This window comes from Vombatus ursinus, unplaced genomic scaffold (genome assembly GCF_900497805.2).
Source record: "Vombatus ursinus unplaced genomic scaffold, bare-nosed wombat genome assembly UNPS02014791.1, whole genome shotgun sequence".
Lineage (NCBI taxonomy): Eukaryota > Metazoa > Chordata > Mammalia > Diprotodontia > Vombatidae > Vombatus > Vombatus ursinus.
Genome location: NW_020954569.1, coordinates 82,955,238 through 82,974,658, shown reverse-complemented (window position 1 = coordinate 82,974,658; position 19,421 = coordinate 82,955,238). Strand labels below are relative to the sequence as shown.

Genomic DNA, 19,421 nt, shown 5'->3' with positions numbered 1-19,421 from the left:
AAATCCAGACTCATCGTTTGGTCCCTGAAGCTCTTCCCAATCTGGCTCCAATCTTTCTTTCTATTTCATTATTCCCCATCACACACTAGCCTCCTGCAGCGTACTTTTCAACCTCCAACTTTTGCACAGGCTTTCCTGGATTCCTGGAAGGCTTTCTCTCCTCTCCTCTGTTGATTCCTAGCCCCCTGCAACATTCAGCTCAGAAGCCAAATCCTAGAAGTTTTTGCTGGTTACTCCAGTTATTAGTTCTCTATCCTCCCCTCCTCCAAAAAAAAAAAAAACTGGAAGAAAACCCCATGGTTTTTTTCCTATAAACTTGGTAGTTAGTTATCTGTATACACATTGTCAGCCTCTGGCAGAATGTAAGTTTCCTGATGCTAGAGACTGGTGGTGTTTTTCGGTCTTTATACTCCAGGTGACATTACACTTCTGGGAGGTAGCTAGATAGTGCAGTGGCTGGAATGCAGGGCCTGGAGTCAAAATACACTTTGACTGGAGTTCAAATCTAGTCTCAGATACTTACTGTGTTAGCCTTTTATTTGTCTCGGTTTCCTCAACTGTAAAATGGAGATAAGTCTCACCTGCCTCGGGGTTGTTGTGAAGATCAAATAAGGTATTTGTAAAGTGCTCAGCACAGTGCCTGGCATGTAGAAGGTGCTTAATAAATGCTTATTTCCTTCCTTTCTACCTACCCTATAAGGCAAGACCTTGACACATTTTATAAAATCTCCCTTGATCTTCACAACAATTCTGTGAAGTGTTACATATTTACTGCCACCATTTTGCAGATGAGGAAACAGAAGCCCCAGAGAGATAAGTAATTTGACTCAGGTCACACAGTTAGTTAATATCAAGGCAGGATTTCAGCTCAGCTCTTTCTGGCTCCTAAGAGAAGGACTCTTATCTATTACATACTGTGTCCTCTCTATGGCCAGGACAAAGGTCTCCTCATCCTTTAACCTTGTTCTGCCAACTAGGTTATTCAACAGATAATTCTATTCAACTTTGCACTAGGTGCAAAGTACTGCAGTAAGAGCTGGAGACATAAAAACAAAGCTGTCCCTGTTCTCAAGGAAATCATATTGGTTCATAGAGTTAGGGCTGGAAAGGTCCTCAGAGGTCACCTAGTCCAATGTTCTCATTTTACAGATGAAAAAAATGGAGCCCAGTTAGGATAAGTAACTTGCTCAAGGTCACACAGGCAGTAAGTGTTAAAGGTAGAATTATTTATTTACTTGTTTGTTTATTCATTCATTTATAACATTCATTTTCTTAAATTTTGAGTTCCAAATTTTCTCACTCCAGCCTTTCTCTACCCCTTATCAATTTTACATGCGAAGCCATGCAAAGCATATTTCCACATTAACCATGTTGAAAAAAAAAACACAAACCCAAAACCCCGAAGCATACAAAGAAAATGGGTGAAAAAGGGGGAAAAAAGCACTGGCATACCTTGGCAATATTGCAGGTTTGGTTCCAGGAACACTACAGTAAAGTGAGTTGGACAAATTTTTTTGTTTTCCAATACATATAAAAGTTATGTTTATACCATACTGTAGTCTATTAAAGTACACAATAACTTTATGTCTAAACAAATGTACATACATACTTTAATTTAAAATATTTTATTGCTAAAAAATGCCAACCATCATCTGATCCTTCAGTGAGTCATAATCTTTTTGCTGGTGGGGGGGGGGCGTCTTGCTTTGATGTTAATGGCTGCTGATGATTAGGGTGGTGGTTGCTGACGGTTGTGGTGGCTTTGGCAATTTCTTAAAATAAGACAATAATGAAGTTTGCTGCATTGATTGACTCTTGCTTTCACTTGAATAATTAAAGACAATTGCAGGGTTTTAATTGGTCTAATTTCAATATTATTACATCTCAGAGAAGGCCAGAGGAGAGAAAGATCAAGAACAGCAAGTTCCCATTCCCCTTTCAGTGGAGCAGTTATAACACACACAACATTTATCTATTAAGTTCACCATCTTATATCAGCACAATTTGTGGTGCCCTAAAACAACTGCAATAGTTAACATCAAAGATCACTGATTCCAGATCACCGTAACAAATATAATAATGAAAGAGTTTTAAATATTCCAAGAATTACCAGAGACACAAAGTGAGCACATGCTGTTAGACAAATAATGCCAATAGATTTGCTTGATACAGGATTGCCACAAACCTTCAATTTGTAAAAAACACAGTATCTGTGAAACGCAATAAAGTGAAATACAATAAAATGAAGTATGCCCCTATGTTTTAATCTGCACTCAGAGTTCATCAGTTCTCTCTCTGGAGGTGGACAGCATTTTTCATCACGAGTCCTTTAGAATTGTGTTGTATCATTTTATTGATTAGAATAGCTAAATCAGCTAAAAACAGCTGATTATCATTATAATACTGCAGTTATTGTGTACAATGTTCTTCTGGTTCTGTTCACTTTATTTTGGATCAGTTCATATAAGTCTTCCCAGGTTTTTATGAAGCCATCCCCCTCACTTCTTATAGCCCAGCAGTATTCCATCACAATCATATTCCACACCTTGTTCAGCCACTCCTCAATTAATGGGCATCCTTTCCAATTCTTTGCAAAGGTAAGATTACATTTGACTATCTGTATCACTCATTTTGGGATTTAACATATACCCATAGCTGATATTATTTAACCATTTCATGTAGGTGTCTCATCTTCCAACCACACCGTAAATTTCTTTGGTGAAGGGCAATATCTATATATTGAACCCCTGCCTCCCACAGCATTATCTAGCACAGTGCTAGCACACAGTCAGTTCTTGAGTACTGGTTGAGTTGAACTTTTGCAAGATGAAGTATGGTCTAATAGAAAGAGAAGTGGATTAAGAGTCTGAGGCCCCTGGTTCATATCCTACCTTTGCCACTTACTACCTGCATGACTTTGAGCAAATCACTCCATCTTTGCAGGCCTTTGTTTCCATTTCCATAAAATGAGGGAGTTGTGCTACCTGGCCTTTAAGGTACCTTCCAGCTTTGAATTTATGATCTTATGAATTATGCCAAGTGCAAGTGTTCCCACTCTGACAGTAACCAGCTGTGTATTATTAGACAAGACACTTAGACTCAATAAGCCTCAGTAACTTCATCTCTAAGATGAAAATGTTGATCAGATGATCCCGAGGTACCTAACACAAACTCTTAAGTCCTCTCTACTTAGTGGAAAGGGCTCTAGATCTAGAGTCATAAGACTTGAGTTCAAATCCTTCCTCTGATACCCAGGTGACCTTTAGCAAGGCACTTACTATCCCTGGGTCTCAGTTTCCTTAAATGTGAAATGGGGGAGGGTAGACTTTGAGATCCTTTCCAGCTCTGGATATATAATAGTTCTATTTCTTAGCCTTTCCTATACCCTTCCTTGTAGGACAAGATAGCACTTGATTTAAAATTTTACCTGATCTACCCCTTGCTCTTATGTCGTATAACTCCATGTTATATGGCTGGTGGCAAAATATAGGAGTGTCTCTGTCCAATCTTGGATGTGGTTCTGATTCTGAGAAAAAAAATCTGAGAATTCTGAGAATAAAGCTTAGTCAGGGAGGACTATTTTGTTGGCAGTTAAGAAAAGAAAAAATAGTTGTGAAACCTGAACCTTTGGCTTCAAGATGAAAGTTCTTGAGAATAGTTAGTAACGGGGCTGTGCACTTTGGGCGGAGGCACTCAAGCTTATGCACGAAGCAACGGAGTTTCAGCATAAATTTTGGATCAAGATTGCTCTGAAGACTCAATCATCTCCTCTTTGGAAAAAAAAAAGATCTCTTTGGTCTTATATCTGCTGGAGAATATTTGGAAGTAATCCCAAGTCACATAAATTTGTGAAGTGACAAGGTAATGCTAATTGGGCACCAGGTCATACTTGACATCAAACAAAACCCTGTTTAATCCCCAAAGTAAGTAATGGTGAGGGACTGGAGAGAGATTGTCACAAACTAACCATGGACTTCAGATCTTACATATCCTGTTAAGCTTCTATGCAAGGGAAAAAAAAACAAACTCTAGTGAGATGCTTTTCCAAAATCAATACTTTAAGTAATTTACATGATATATAGTAATGTATTTCTTAACCCTTTGCGCAGGTAGGAGGCTATGGGTGTGGAATATTGCATATGTTGCCACAGACCACTGATATTTTTGTTTCACTGAAATGCTGAAATGCTTTTGTTCTCTTTTAAAATTTTGTTATACGAGAGGACTCTGGATGGAAGGGAGAAGGGTATATTCAGAAATTAGTGATGCAATAACAAAGATATAAAGTTTTTTTCTTTTTTTAAGGAATGCATTGCCCAGTATGATGCATAGGATAAAAGAAAAAACAGAGTTGTAGTTGTTAATAATCCTCTTGGCCATTTTTCATTAAGCAAAGTTTTAAGGGAGAATATGAAAAAAACTAGGTATTTGTACCTGTAGTTACGTAGATACTACTTTGGTGAACTGTGATTTACTTGCATAATTTCTTCTCAATATTTTATGGTATTGATGAGGTAGTATCATCTATGTTTTGTATGCATTGGTGGGGGAAAATCTGCACCAGTGATGACAGAATCATAGGAACATAGACTTAGAATGGCAAGGGACCTCAGATGACATCTGGTCCAACCCCCTCACCTTACATGTGAGGGACCTGAGGCCCAGGGCACTACAGCATTATTAACATTTTCTCCATCATATCCCTAAATCTACACAATCAACAAAACAATAAATCAATTTGTAGCCCATATTTGCAGCACATGCTGAATTCTGAGATGCAAATGCTCATACTGAAAATTTAACAATTAGGTAGGTATGAGCTGGCTCTAACACACCCATGCTTCCACCTTCCACCACAAATCCTCTACTTTCATTCACAAAGAACAATTATAACTGCTATAGTGATAAGGAGTTTCATCTCTACCTTGGGAAAACATGAGATTTGGGGAAGACCTCTGAGTGGAATGGATCACAGAGCAGATCTCTCTGAATTTTCTTCAATTTCTCTAAATTCTCTGGTGTGAACTACCAAATTTGGTATTTGCTGTAGTATGTCTGGCAGTTACACATCCAGCCAGCTCTTATTTATCTACGACAACAGAAGAAGAGATAGCATGGTAACAGAAAGCTTGCACTGACTATGAAGTCAAAAGACCTGGGGTCCAACTTCCCTCTGATGCTTTCCTACCTTTGTGACCTCCCTCATCTGTAAAATAGCGTTATAAGGCCTCTGAGGACGCTTCTAGCTTTAGACCTGTAAGAGGTACTTACTGTTCCACTCTACTCATGATTCACTGAGTGATGTCGGTGCCTGATTCTGATTTATCTATCCTCTGGCAAGTCATGCCAATCTGAAGTGTACTTCATGGGCTCAGAGGCATTGGACTATGGTGCAACTGTGCTAAGGGTAATGAGACTAAAGATTTTTAAATTTTAGGCAACAGCTTCTGACTCATGAAGTCATGTCGAGGTATTGTGACTGGGTTGTAATTGCTTGGGTGGCACAAAAACACACATGGATAAAATCAATGATCTTTTGAAGCACAGGCAATATAACAGAGGTGACATAGTACTAGGTCGTGTCCTGGACTTGGCATTAGGAAGACTTGAGTTTGAATCTTGACTCTGACATGTGTGACCTGGAGCAATTCACTCAACATCTCTCAGCCTCAGTGTTCCCATTTGCAAAATGAGGACACTAAAAGCGTTTACCTCACTGGGTTGAATAAGATCTTTTTAATGTGATATATAAATTGTTACTGTTGAAGAAAACAACGGGTGTGGACAGTACCTGTGATTTCATCGGTATTCAGAGTTTTTGGTAAAGAATTTCCTCTAGCAATGCAGAAGGGCACCTCCTCAGCAACTTTTAGTTTTAGGGAGTTGTCTAGAATAGATGGAAGGGAGGGAAGGGAGCGGGGAGGGGAGGAGCAGGAGGGAGGGAAGGGGGAGGAGTTAGGGAGTACATATAGTCAGGCTCTTCAGAATGGTACCTAGCTTGACCCGAGTAAGGGCGCTGGGCTTCACTTTCGCCACTGCGCAGGCGCCTCCTACTCTGCGCAGCTATACTAAGAGAGGGAGGCTTTGACTTCATGCGCGAGAAGTCCCGCGGGTCACTTAGCCGCTGTCCCTCCCGGCAGCAGGTGCCCTCGGTCCTCGGGAGGTCATCTATGGCTCTCCAAGGAGTCCGAGTGCTGGAGTTTGCCGGCCTGGCCCCAGGCCCCCTCTGCGGCATGATCCTGGCCGATTTCGGGGCCCAGGTGATGAGAGTGGACAGGCTGGGCCCGGCCACCCCTACGTGGATGGCCCGAGGGAAGCGATCCTTGGCCTTGGACTTGAAGCGGCCCGAGGGGGCGGCCGTAATACGCAGGATCAGCCGCCAGATGGACGTGCTGGCGGAGCCCTTCCGGTCAGGTGAGCGCGAGGACCGCCCCCCGCCCCGCTCCCCCCGCCCCCGCCTCCTCCCTCTCCCAGGGTCTCACTCCCTCCCCCCGGGTCTCACTCCCTCCCCCCTTCCCAGCTCCACCCCGGTCCGCTGGTGCCCTCCTTCCCCGCCCCTCCCCCCACCCCCCACTACTGCACTGCCAGAAAGGTTTCAGAAACTAAGCTTTGGAAAGCTATAAATAATTTTTAGTCCGTAGGGCTGAGCCAAACTTGAGTAAACATAAATAATTGGTTTTTCATAGATTCTTAAAGTAGTTAAGCAAAAAATGACTTTAAATGTTTACATTCTACTTAGGTGTCATGGAGAAATTTGGACTTGGTCCAGAGATTCTGCGAAAGGACAATCCAAGGCTTATCTATGCCAGATTGAGTGGATTTGGTCAGACTGGAAGATTGTCTAAGGTAGCAGGTCACGATATCAATTTTCTGGCCTTGTCAGGTATGTTGGGGAATATCATTCAATTTTTTTTTTTTACACATTTTATTTACACCCACTCGAGGTCTATGGTTTAGTTCATTTCAGCAAGAAATTAAAAATAAGATCAAGTATTAAATCTTCAACAGCCTTAAAAAATAGAGAAATATTTGATCAATATGGGAGGTTGATTTAACTTGTGAGATGACTAGTTTCAAACTTTTCTGTAGGCTCCTAGAGCCCTTGTTTTCTGTCTGTAGGATTATGCTATTGGTCAACATTGTAGGGCATGAAATAGACACAAAAAGATTTCCTGATTTCAGCATTTTGACAATTACTACTCTTAGATAAAAGTGCTGACCAAAGGTACTCTTGCATTCCTTATATCATATTGAAATGTTTGGCTATTTGAGAGCCTGAATGCTGTAATGGAAAGCATTACTTCTGGACTTGGAGTCAGGAGGGCTGAGTTTAAATTCCAGCCCCAACACTTATTAATAATGTGACCACTGGCAGGTCATTTAACCTCTTTGAACTTCCTCAGCTTTCTCATTTAAAGTGAGGATAGTGATACTTACACTACTTGTCATTTTGTAAGAAATAGTATGAAACATGCTTGTCTTAATATAAGAAAAGTACTCTATAAATCACAAGATACTATGTTAATGTAAACTATTATCAGTCAGAAAAAGAATTAATATTCTTCCCCCACATGCATGGTTTTCACATTTACTTTTACATTTGATCATTTTAATGTTTTTTGGTACGCATGTTTCAAGTCTCTTTTATAAGGAGGAAGTGATTATCCTTCCACAGAGATCTCATGCCATATCCTTATTGAGGCATGAGGTCATCCTTGGTCTTCGAAGGATTAGACAAATGGAACATAGATTCCTGCAGGTTCTACAAACCAAGAAACTTTAATAATAGTAATAATAATACCTAGCATACAGTATATTAAGGAATGCCAATTGCTTTATACATATTAATTAATTTTGTTTCCATAACAACCCTCTGAGGTAGGTACTGTTATTATCCCTATTTTGTAGATGAGGAAACTAAGGCAAATGGATTAATTTATATGCCCATGTTACACAGCTAATGTCCGATGCCATATTTTAATTCAGACTCCAAATCTAATGCTCTATCCAGTGTGCCCCCTACCTGCCTCAGTAGTACAGGCTTAATAGCAGACTATGTGTCTACTGTCCAAAAACTACTCTAGCAAAATACAGAAAAGAAGGTGGAGGATATTCAGAATTATATAATTCTTAAGGCATCAAAAGAAATGTATTTAACTCTTGTATCTCATAAAGTACAGTTTTTGTGTACAACAAGTAGATGTATTTCTGGATGCATTAAGCTATATCCATTTTGACATTCTTAGTACAAGCGAAATGAGAAAACATGAAGAATTTATAGACAAATGAAAGGTCAACTCATAGAACCTCCATGGAAAAGCAAATAAAGAAATTCACCTAGTTGATTTTATTTTATGGCCAGATGCAACAAAATAACATAATTTTATTGGACATTTAGTCATCTCATCTCTTTTTGCATTTATTACTGACCATAAGCAGATAGATTATCTTGAAGATGACTATAGCTCATATGCTATTATAGCAGAGGATGAATCGAGAATTTCTCTGAAAAACTTGATGAATTTCTCCAGACTAAGACAACAGTTACTTTTCTGCCTTGTGATTTCAATGTGAAAATGAGTAGAAAGGCAGCAAAAGATTTTAGAAAATATGGTTTACTGTCAAGAAATAACTTTGAATTTCTAAAGTGCTTTCAGATTACTCTCCTAACAGTGATCCTATGAGATTGACTATATAGGTATTTCATCTCCATTTTACAGATCAGGAAACTGATGCTCAGAGATAAAGGGACTTCACTGTGTGACCCTTGGCAAGTCACTTAACCTCTCAGTGGCCCAAAGAACTCTAAGACTGTAAATTGTAGAATATTTGAAGGTCTGCATTGGTGGAAGGAATTTCCCCATGAAGAGTGCCCTGTACCAATGAAATTATAGGTCCAGGCCCTATTCCCTATCCTTATGTGTTCTTGAAGAAGTACTTTATTTTACTTTCTTTTATAAATAGTAGGAGATTATCCCTTAGCAAAAATCTTCTCCCAAAGCCTTATTATGGCATAGAGATGATTTGAGGTCTTTTTGATAACTATGCTTTAGAATACAAGTTGTGTCTGGCATGTTCTACCAAGCCATAAAGGTTTCACATGTAGGCTTAATTCAAGCTTGTGTTTGCTGTTCAAAGACCAGCCCACAGAGGCCCAGAAATTATTAGCTAGCACTCAGTCTCTTTGTTGAGTGAAAAGAAATGTCCATTCATGGCAGCATGATTTTTAGAGCATGATGTTACTTTTAAAAAAATTATATTTTTTTCTCCTCAATTACATGTAAAGACAATTTTTAACATTTTTTTTGTAAAATTTTGAGTTCCAAATTCTATCCCTCCCTTCCTCCCTTCCCCCCTTCCTAAGACAGTAAGCAATCTGATACAGGTTATACATGTGCAATCATGTAAAACATTTCCATATTAGTCATTTTGTGCAAGAAGATTTGAAGGAAAAAAAAGTGAAAAATAGTGTGCTTCAGTCTGTATTCAGATAATAGTTCTTTCTCTGGAGGTGAATATCATTTTTCATCATGAGCCCTTTGGGATTACCTTGGATAAGTTTTTCATTGTACAATATTACTGTTGCTGTGTGCAATAGTCCTCAGGTTCTGCTCACTTCACCTTGTATCAGTTCATGAAAGTCTTTCCAGATTTTTTTGAAATCATCCTGCTTGTTATTTCTTATAGCACAATAATATTCCATTACATTACAATCACATACCACAGCTTGTTCGACCATTTCCCCACTGATGGGCATCCCCTCAATTTCCAATTCTTAGTCACCACAAAAAGAGCTGTTATAAATATTTTTGTATAAGTAGTTTTTTTTTCCCTTGCTCTCTCTCTCTTTTTAAATCTCTTTGGAATATAGACCTAGCAGTGTATTGCTAGATCATAGGGTATGCACTGTTTTTTTTAGCCCTTTGGGCATAGTTCCAAATTAATTTCCAAAATGGTTGGATCAGTTCACAACTCCACCAACAGTGCATTAGTGTCCCAGTTTTCCCACATCCTCTCCAACATTTATCGTTTTCCTTTTTTGTCATATATAATGTTACTTTTGAAACATTTTGGAGGAGGAAATTGGAAGGCTTCAGGCAGTATTAATTGCTTCATAAGAAGAGAAAACTTAAGAGAAATCTACTGAGAATTCAACTCATGATTTGACTAAACCAATCTTCCAGTATTCCAAGGATCTATAATTTAATTGGTGTGATGTCTGCTGATGGATACTGAATTTTTTTTATACAACCCCTCTGTGACTTAATGGAATCTTTGAGAGTTGCAGTTGCTTAAAAATTCATCACTTTTTTTTGCCATGTGTCCCGGTTAGCTAAGGTAGTTCTCAGAAAAAGAAACAGACTGGCTTTAAGCCTCTGTACTCCAAGCATTTCCAGTTTGACTAGCACCTGCCAGATTTTGTGTTATGCTGGCATAATTCTTGAGAACCAAGTGGATCTCTGCACTGTGATGAGTCATTGGAGTAAGCCTTTTAATGAAGGAAGCTAACCTTGGAAGAATCACAACTACAAGCATACTTAAAGCCAATAGGAAGATACATTTTAGGGTATAGAGTATTGCCAGTGATGAGAACAAGGATAAAAAACATTATTGAAGTTATGGATGATTAAAAAGGGAAGCGGGCACATCATAAAAGAGCTCATGAGGGTTCACAGTGGGACACTATGAGTGCCTCCTGGGTGTCCATGAAGTATTAAATAAATCAAAAGAAGGCTGTTCGTACTTTGACTCAGTGCTCTGAAGGGGGGAAGGGAAGGGTACAAACATTTATTAAGTGGCTACTATGTGCCAAGTGCTGTGCCAAATGAGGATCTCATTTGATCCTCACAATAACCCTGAGGTAGGTGCTATTTCATCCGCATTTTACAGTTGGGGAAACTGAGGCGTATGGAGGCTATATAGCCAAAAATTGCACAGGAGAAGTAGGGTTTTGAGTTACGCCAGGGGAAAGAGTCCCTGAACCTATAAAATCATGGATTTGTCAAGATTACTACATTTGATCTTAGCCCAAATGGGCCAAGAAGTGAGGCTTTTATCCAAGAAATGGAGATTTTCATACTGTCCTATGGAATCTATGAGATAGTAATATTCATTAATTTCCTGAACTCTGTGAGTAAAAACATAAAAGCACAGTAACACAAGCAACTGAATTAAGATTTGAGAAAACATAGGCTGATTTATAAGAAACGTTAGGAAAACTATCTTCTACTTGTCTTTACAAAAGTAGGAAAGAGAAAGACCTCCTGAATTAAAAAAAAAATCAGTTTATTTTTTAGAGGCTGAAATACTTTGGATTTTAAAAAGTTCAAATTTTGATTAAAAACAGATCTTAAATTCACAGGGTAATTTATCTTAGTCTCATGACTAATTTTCTTTTTAAATGTATAGGTGTGCTGTCAAAATTAGGCAGGAGTAGTGAGACTCCTTATGCACCACTAAATCTTTTGGCTGACTTTGGTGGTGGCAGTTTGACATGTGCATTGGGCATTGTGCTGGCTCTTTATGAACGTACGCAGTCTGGCAAAGGTCAGGTCATTGATGCAAATATGGTAAGTTTCCATCACTGAAAATGAAATACCTGCTAATTGTTTATAAGTGCACTTTTTTTGACATTTGAAACAACATTCAAATATCTAAGGGAATTACTTTCTCAAGATGGCCTCATCTAATTTGATATACATGCTAAATTTATCGTGGTTAACATTCTGGTTAATATTTAGGTCTGGTTAACATTCTAACCACTTGACTCCCTTCATTTATACCTAGCCCTCCAGCACTTTTCTCCTGTCTCTCCAGATTAGACTATCCGGTTTCTAACTTCTAAATTAGATTTAAATCATACTTGCCCTCAGAAAGTGCTTCTTTGTGAATTAGGGGGTAAGAGGGTGTTTGTTTAACCAAATCACCACAGATTCAAGTTCTTTTCCACTATCCTATTTGAAACATTAATTTTTATCTAATATGTCTCTAGTCTAGATAACTGTTATATAGTATTTCAATGTACTATTGTACAGAAATCTCTATCTCTTGTTTTAAACTCCTGCTGTTTTCTGCATAAAAATGTTTTTAAAAGTCATTGTGAGAAAAGGTGTAGTTTCTTTTAAAACTGGTTGACTAAACTATAAAATGATGTAGGGAAAGTACCAATAGTAATGAAGTTTAAGTATTTGATTCAAATTAGGTATCATAACAATTAACTTCAAATTGGAAAACAGCAGTGGTTAAGAAAATAGTTTTTTCTAATTGGAGGAAAAAGTAACCATGGATATCTTATTAGTCTGTTAGGATTCTGAGACCATCTAGTCCAACCCTCTCATCAGTTGCTTGCTCTTATTCTACCATTTCTTTTTGTTTTGCCATAAGATGATTGGAATAAAAAGAGTAGAGAGAGATTATCGTGGAAGCTTCCTGGTTGATAAGAAATGTCAGCAAGGCTGAGTAAGGTTGTTTCACTTAACTAGCTAACAAGCAGTTTAAGGTCTGTTCAGCTCAAAGGCTGGGAGAGGCTTTTTTTTTTTAATAGTTGTCTTGAAACTGAAAAGCTTATTTAGACCATGGATAAAGCCCTTCAAGTTAATCACAGATGTTTCCTAATACATGGTTCCTTTCCTGCCAATGAGCCTTTCCTTGCCACAAAGAAAAAAATATATTTAAAATCACCTGAGCGACACTGTCCATCAGTATATGCAACGTTGTACACATCCTGGCCACCACTTCTCCACAGAAAGGGAGGTGCATTTTGCCATTCTCTGTGACAAAGATTCATCATTACAATTACTTGGCCCTTTTCCTTGTACTATTCTTTTCATTGCTATTACTGTAATCCTGTTTCATGGGAGCGACCTATAAAACAAAGAAAAATACAAAATGGGCCTTGATTCCCTTTCTGCTTCTACAAATGACAAAGTACAAAGAGTGCTAAGAATCCCAGAGTTTTTTAGACATTCTAGAAATATTAATCTAACTATTGGTATTTGTGGTACAAGAGGAAATGTGTTGGATTTGATGTCAGAGGACCTTTATTTGAATCCCAGCTCTGCTATGTATGTCATGTCTGGCCATTCACTTCACTTTTCTGGCCCATGTCTTCCTCGTCTATCAAGCGAAGGAGTTGAACTTGATCTCCGAGGTTCCTTCCAACTCCAAATCTATGCTCCTAGGAGGTGATTACATGAATCTATTGGAGGGGATGGAACAGCCAAAGGAGAGAATACTGAGAACAGAACTTTGGAGAATGCCTATGTTCATGTCAGGGAAGAGGTTAAAAAAAAAACAGTAAAGGAGATGAAGAAGGAAGTTTAAAAACAGGCTGGAGAAGGATGAGAATATGTCATAGAATCCAAAGGAATAGAGATTACCAATAATAACAACTGATATTTATCTAACACTTTAAGGACAACAAAGCGTTTTTTAAATACATCCTCACATTTGATCTTCACAACTCTACCAAGTCAATACTATCAATAATTCGCCTCATTTTATATATTAGTTAAGGTATTTTCCTAAGGTCACAAAGCAAGTGAATGTCTGCAAACTAGATTTGAACTCTACTGTTCCTAACTCCATTATGCCACAAATGAAGTAGAGAGACAAAGGAGAGTGAAGACTTGAAAAAGACCATTTAATTTGGCAGTTAGAAGGTCATTGGTGATCTCTGAGAGAGTAGTTTCAGTAGAATGTCAGGGACTGAAGCCACATGGCAAGAGGTTGAGGAGTGAGTGGGTGAAAAGGTAGTGGAGGTAATAAGTATATATTTCTTTGTCAAGACATTTGGCTGGCAGCAAAAGGGAGGGGAGATTGTGAAATGGTAGTTGGAGGTGTAGAAGGGTTTAGGAAGTTTTTTGTTTGTTTTTTAGGATACAAGCAGATGGAAGAAGGAGAAATGAAAGATAACAGATGGGGAATGATCAGTAGAGCAAGGCCCCATAGGAGGTGGGATGGAATATGATCATTGGCACAGGCAGGAGAAACACTTCTTCTGAGAGAGGATGAGTGAAGACATGGAGAAGTTTGGAGGTGTGGAAGAAGGCTGTTGAAAGAATGCATTAGGATGATCTTGAATAAAGTAGGAGGCGAATTATCTGCTGAGAATATGGAGGTCAGAAGTGTGTTTGGGGACTCTAATCGATTATTCATTGTTGGTATGAAGCTTCCCAGAGTGGCTGTATTGTAGGGACACCAAGAACTTTACTATAAGATTTCTGGAAAATTCAAGGACTGAAGTCATAACAGCTGAAAACATAAAGAGATGTTTAGGTTACCTGTAGATAGCCTTTGGGGGTGTTGGGGCCAGGCGATATTCCTCTCCAGTGAAATAATTCCCTGGCAGACTAACCATAGCTTCATGATTCAATAAGGAGGTAATAATGCATGAGAGATAGCACGGTGAAGTGAATAGGCACCTGGCTTTGGAGTTAAGACCAAGGTTTGAATCACGCCTCCGACACTGTGGCATATACTAGCTGTGGGACCTTGGGCAAGTCCCTTGATATTTCTCAAGTTCGGTTTCTTCATCTGTAAAATAAGGGGTTAAACTTGACCTCTAATCTCTCTTCTAGCTTTAAATTTGTTTAAGTTCCCTTAGAAAATGAATCCTGTTTTCCTAATGTGGAAAGTGTTTTTATATCAACTTTTAGGAACAACAACAACAAAAACCTACTGAAGTTAATTGTGTTCTTTATATTGTGAACAATCTGTATCAACTATTTCATTTGTAAACCTAAATGACGCTTATTTTACTTCTTTCCAGGTGGAAGGAGCAGCATATCTAAGTTCTTTTTTGTGGCAGTCGCAAAATGCTGGACTCTGGAGCCAGCCTCGAGGAAAGAATATGTTAGATAGTGGAGCACCTTTCTATGAAACGTACAGGACTTCAGATGGGAAATTCATGGCTGTTGGTGCCATAGAACCTCAATTCTATGCACTGCTGATTAATGGTAATGAATTTTTGGAAGACACTGCTTGCTTGTTTGTCTATTTTCATAAGTGTGTTGGCAGTATAACTGAGATCTTCTTTGGAGTCTGGGATTATTTGGGTGACCCTTTGAAATTAAAATGTTGCTTTCCTATGAATTTATATTCTGAGTAACCAACATATATTATAATTTACTTTAAAATTTAATATTGTAGCTTATGTTTTTCCCAATGAAAAAAATCTACATTTGGTTCTTGTAATCTTTATGAATTTTGAAAGACATGTGGGTTAATATTAAGACCCTTTTAGGTACATAAAATAGCCTTCATTCAATTCAACATACATTTATTACTTTTTCATTACTGTGCTAATGCAGCAGGGTAGAAATACAAGCTTATCATGTGACTTCTTATACCCAGTAGATGCCTTTACTCTTGCTTTATAATACCACTTCTTCAAATACCTTTAAACAATTCCTGATTTTATTTGGGTGAGTACTCTTTTTACCAACACATATCCAAGCTCTTCCTCCATGCCTTAGTAAGTCATAATATATGAGTTGCTGTGACCAAAAAGAAAATCGTTACCTAGTGAGCAAGCTTTTGGTGGTCAACCTATCGGAAGTTAGCTGGGCTGCTACTCAGATAATGGGCATGCAGCTTGTCACTTCATGCTAGGACTTGCCAGAAATTATACTCTGCTGGCATTGGAATAGTCCTATAAAGAAGGAAGTCATCTACTCACTTGAGTATTTCCTGTTCTTTGATAGACCCCTGGAAGTATTTGTAAATATGATGGTTCATCAATTTATAATCACATATTGAATTCCAGTTACAGGGTTTTAATAGTGGTACATGTCATTGTAGCCTTCTTGCAATTCTTAACAAGTTTCCCATTTCCTTATATTAGTAATCCTGTGCCCTTCAAATTTTGCTCACTAGCTGAGTAATTGTGCTAAAGGTTATTTCATTCATATGTATTAGAGTCTTTCTAAGTTAAATCTTATTTCAGAGATAGATCAATTCAGATGTGTTTAAAAGGACTACACACTACAGGATAAGTAAGATGAGCTCTTTTTTAGCATATTTGTCTCTTTTAAATGTATGGCCTTAATATTACATTACATTGGGCCAGCTCAGTGGCACAGTGTATAGATTGCTGAGCCTGGAGTCAGGAAGACTTGAATTCAAATCCAGTCTCAGATACTAACTAGTTGTGTGACACTGGGCAAGTCACTTAATCCTGTTTGCCTCAATTTGCCCATCTGTTAAATGAGCTGGAGAAGGAAATGGCAAACCAAAGTATCTTTGCCAACAGTATCCCAAGTGGGGTCACAAAGAGTTGGACACAACTGAAACAACTGAACGACAACAGCAATAACAACATTACGTTAAATAGTTTTAAAAGTAGAATATATGGATCAAAGTTGTTAACTTGTAATTTGAGGAATGCCAAGGATCATAAAAGTACTTTAAAACAATTGTTATCAATATTAATTTGACCAACTTCTAGGTGAGAATGCAAAAAGGAATATAGTAATTGGTCTGAGGCATGTGGAGTACTTTTCGGCAAAAACAGAACTGGAAATAGATCATCTTCATTTTAAATTCTAGGCCTAAACTACATTCCATCACACACTTTGGAGCCAAATGAATATTCAAATACAGTATATCCACCATGGCTCTGTAATTATTAAGATGTGCTTTCAGTGTATGTGTGTGTGTGTATGTAGGTATTCATTTGGCTCCAAAGCGTGCAATAGAATGGATTTCTTTCTTTCTCCCTTTTAAGTCTTGATAAATGGTTGTCTAGCAGAAAAATTTTTCTTTCCATTAAGTTTTCTGAGAAATATTTTTAAATCAAATTTTTATAAATACTCATTTCAAAATTCAATCTTTGTTAATACCATGGAGGGAAGAGATGTCTATCTGTATCTGCCTATCTATCTATCTATCTATCTGTCTGTCTGTCTGTCTATCTATCTGTCTATCTGTCTCTCTATCACCAAGATTACTCCCCTGCCCCCTTCTCAGAGAGCCATCTCTTATAACAAAGAAGTTTAGAAAAAAGAAAGAAAAAGAGAAAGAAGAGGAAAAAAATCAGCAAAACCAATCAATACATCAAAAAAAATCTGACAATATATTCAATGTTCCACACCCATGGATACTACCATCCCTCCCATACATACCCCCCATCTCTACAAAGAGCAAGGTGAGGGTGGGGATAGGTGGTTTCTAATCATATTTCTTCTTTGGAGCAAGGTTTTTTTTTTGTGATTTTTCAGCATTCATTTTTGATAATTTTGTGGTGGTTCTTTTTATTTTACATTATTGTCATTGAGTATATTATTTTCTTGTCTCTTCTTCACTTTCCATCACTTCATATAATTTTTTCTATTTTTTTTTGTTTTTCATAATTTCTTATACATTAAATTCTTGGACAACAATTTGCTCAGCCATTCTGCAATTGATGGAAGTCTATTTTATTTCCCTTTCTTTGCTACTACAAAAAGAATGTTGCTATAAATATTAAATCATGTGGTTTTAGTTAAAAATATTAAATTATACATGTTATAACTCTAGAGAATTTTATATTTAGAGAATTTATAATCATAGGCAATTGTCCTGTTACAAACAAATTTTCTTTGAAATTAATATCAAGAGTAACATTTTACTTCTGCAAACAAAGAGAAAACTAAGGCTAGACTAGTTGAACACTGTTCTTTTAAACAAGGCATAATCATAAAATGTATACTGTTGGGTCTCTTGTCATATACTATATTCTCTTCACCCACTTGAGACAATCTGTATTGAATTTTATTTGGGGTAGAGGTAGTCAGCTCATGGTCCATTTCCATTAATGGTATGGCTTAATCACTACCAAAGCGTAGTCAGTAAATAAGAATGTCTTATTTTCTTTCATCAGGACTGGGATTAAATTGTGATGAACTTCCTGATCAGCTGAGTATTTCTGATTGGGAAGAAATGAAGAAGAAATTTGCAGAAAAGTTTGCAAAGAAGACACAGGCAGAATGGTGTAAGATTTTTGATGGCACCGATGCATGTGTGACTCCTGTTGTGAATTTGGAGGAAGCTGCCCTTAATGAACATAACCAAGAACGGGGCTCTTTTATCACTGATGAGGATCATAATGTGAGCCCCAGACCTGCTCCTTTGCTTTCGAGAACACCAGCTGTTCCCTCTACCAAAAGGAATCCACTGAAAGGAGAACACACTGAAGAGATACTTCAGGAATTTGGGTTTAGCAAGGAAGAGATTAATCAGCTTTATTTGGACAAAATCATTGAACCAAGTAAACTGAAAGCTAATCTATAAACTCATAATTATAGAGCTTAGCAGGTTTGAAGAATAAATTTGTGATACAGAATGATAATTAACACTTCATACATGGAGATTGGAAATTATGGTATTACATTTGTTGGAATATCCTAATCAGGCAATAACTAGTAACTGAAAAATTATTTTGGTTGCACAGTTATGATAGATTTCACTACAGATTTTTCCATGGAGACTTTTGGCTTAAGAATGTTGTATTTTTAGAGTAATGCTCACAGTGGATGAGCCTTTTAACTCATCTTTTGAATATATTTTTTAATGTTAGAATATGAAAGTGCTTTTAATGTTTTAAATGAATTAAAAAATGAATTAAAAGAAGTCATTTTGTAAAATGTAAAAATCTTATTTAGTGAAGTTCAGTGATACCTTAAGACAAAGGTAGAAGAAACCCTAGAGAGTAGTCCCAGGGACCCCCATGCAGTCTATTTTGCCCCCAGGGCCCCTTCCCTCTTTTAGAAGTAACTGAGCAAAAAACAAAACAAAATAAAACCAAAAAAAACCCCAAAACCCTACTCCATGAGTATGCAAAAAAGAATTCATAGGCTTTCCTTAGTTCCCACCATTAGACCCCACCTACCTGCCTAGTATAAAGAAAGACACCTAACACCCCTCAGGACACTTTTCTACTGCTGCCTCCCCTGATTCCTTCTAGAGCAATGAAAATCCTCCCTTCTGCCGCCTCCTTGTATCACTGGCTGGTGAACCTACCGTTTCTCGCCACCTCTACCTCCCACCCCCAATAGGCATCTGCTTTTCCTTTTTTTGGCTGCTCTTCCAACTTCCTCACTGACCTCTACTCAATAAAAACTGTAAACACTATTGAACCATATATCATCTCATGGCATGTCTCTGTCTTGCATTGGAAATAGCCCTAAGCTACAGACTGATGGCATATATGGTCATGAGAAAAACTTTTGGAGGAAGCACTTCACCAAAAACAGAAGTTTAGTTCTCCAGTCATAATTCAAAGGTTGTCATGGAGATTATAGGAGAAGGTGATGGACTTTAGGGAGTACCATTTATTTCATTTTTATTGCTAGTTAACTGTACTGACCTTTGTTGTTAGAAAGGGAAAGTATTTGAGAAACCAACTTTCTAATGTTTCCACCACATTTAGCCAATTTAGTGAA

General features: G+C 37.8%; 1 protein-coding gene across 1 annotated transcript; it reads left to right on the top strand.

The window, feature by feature from the left end:
• Positions 1–5,994: 5,994 nt before the first annotated feature.
• Positions 5,995–18,588, top strand: AMACR (alpha-methylacyl-CoA racemase). Its single transcript, XM_027868751.1, has 5 exons — positions 5,995–6,414; positions 6,740–6,883; positions 11,410–11,570; positions 14,771–14,957; positions 17,861–18,588. Exons 1-5 carry the CDS (start codon positions 6,093–6,095, stop codon positions 18,268–18,270), a joined length of 1,224 nt encoding a protein of 407 aa, XP_027724552.1. The 5' UTR covers positions 5,995–6,092; the 3' UTR covers positions 18,271–18,588.
• The last annotated feature ends 833 nt before the right edge of the window (positions 18,589–19,421 follow it).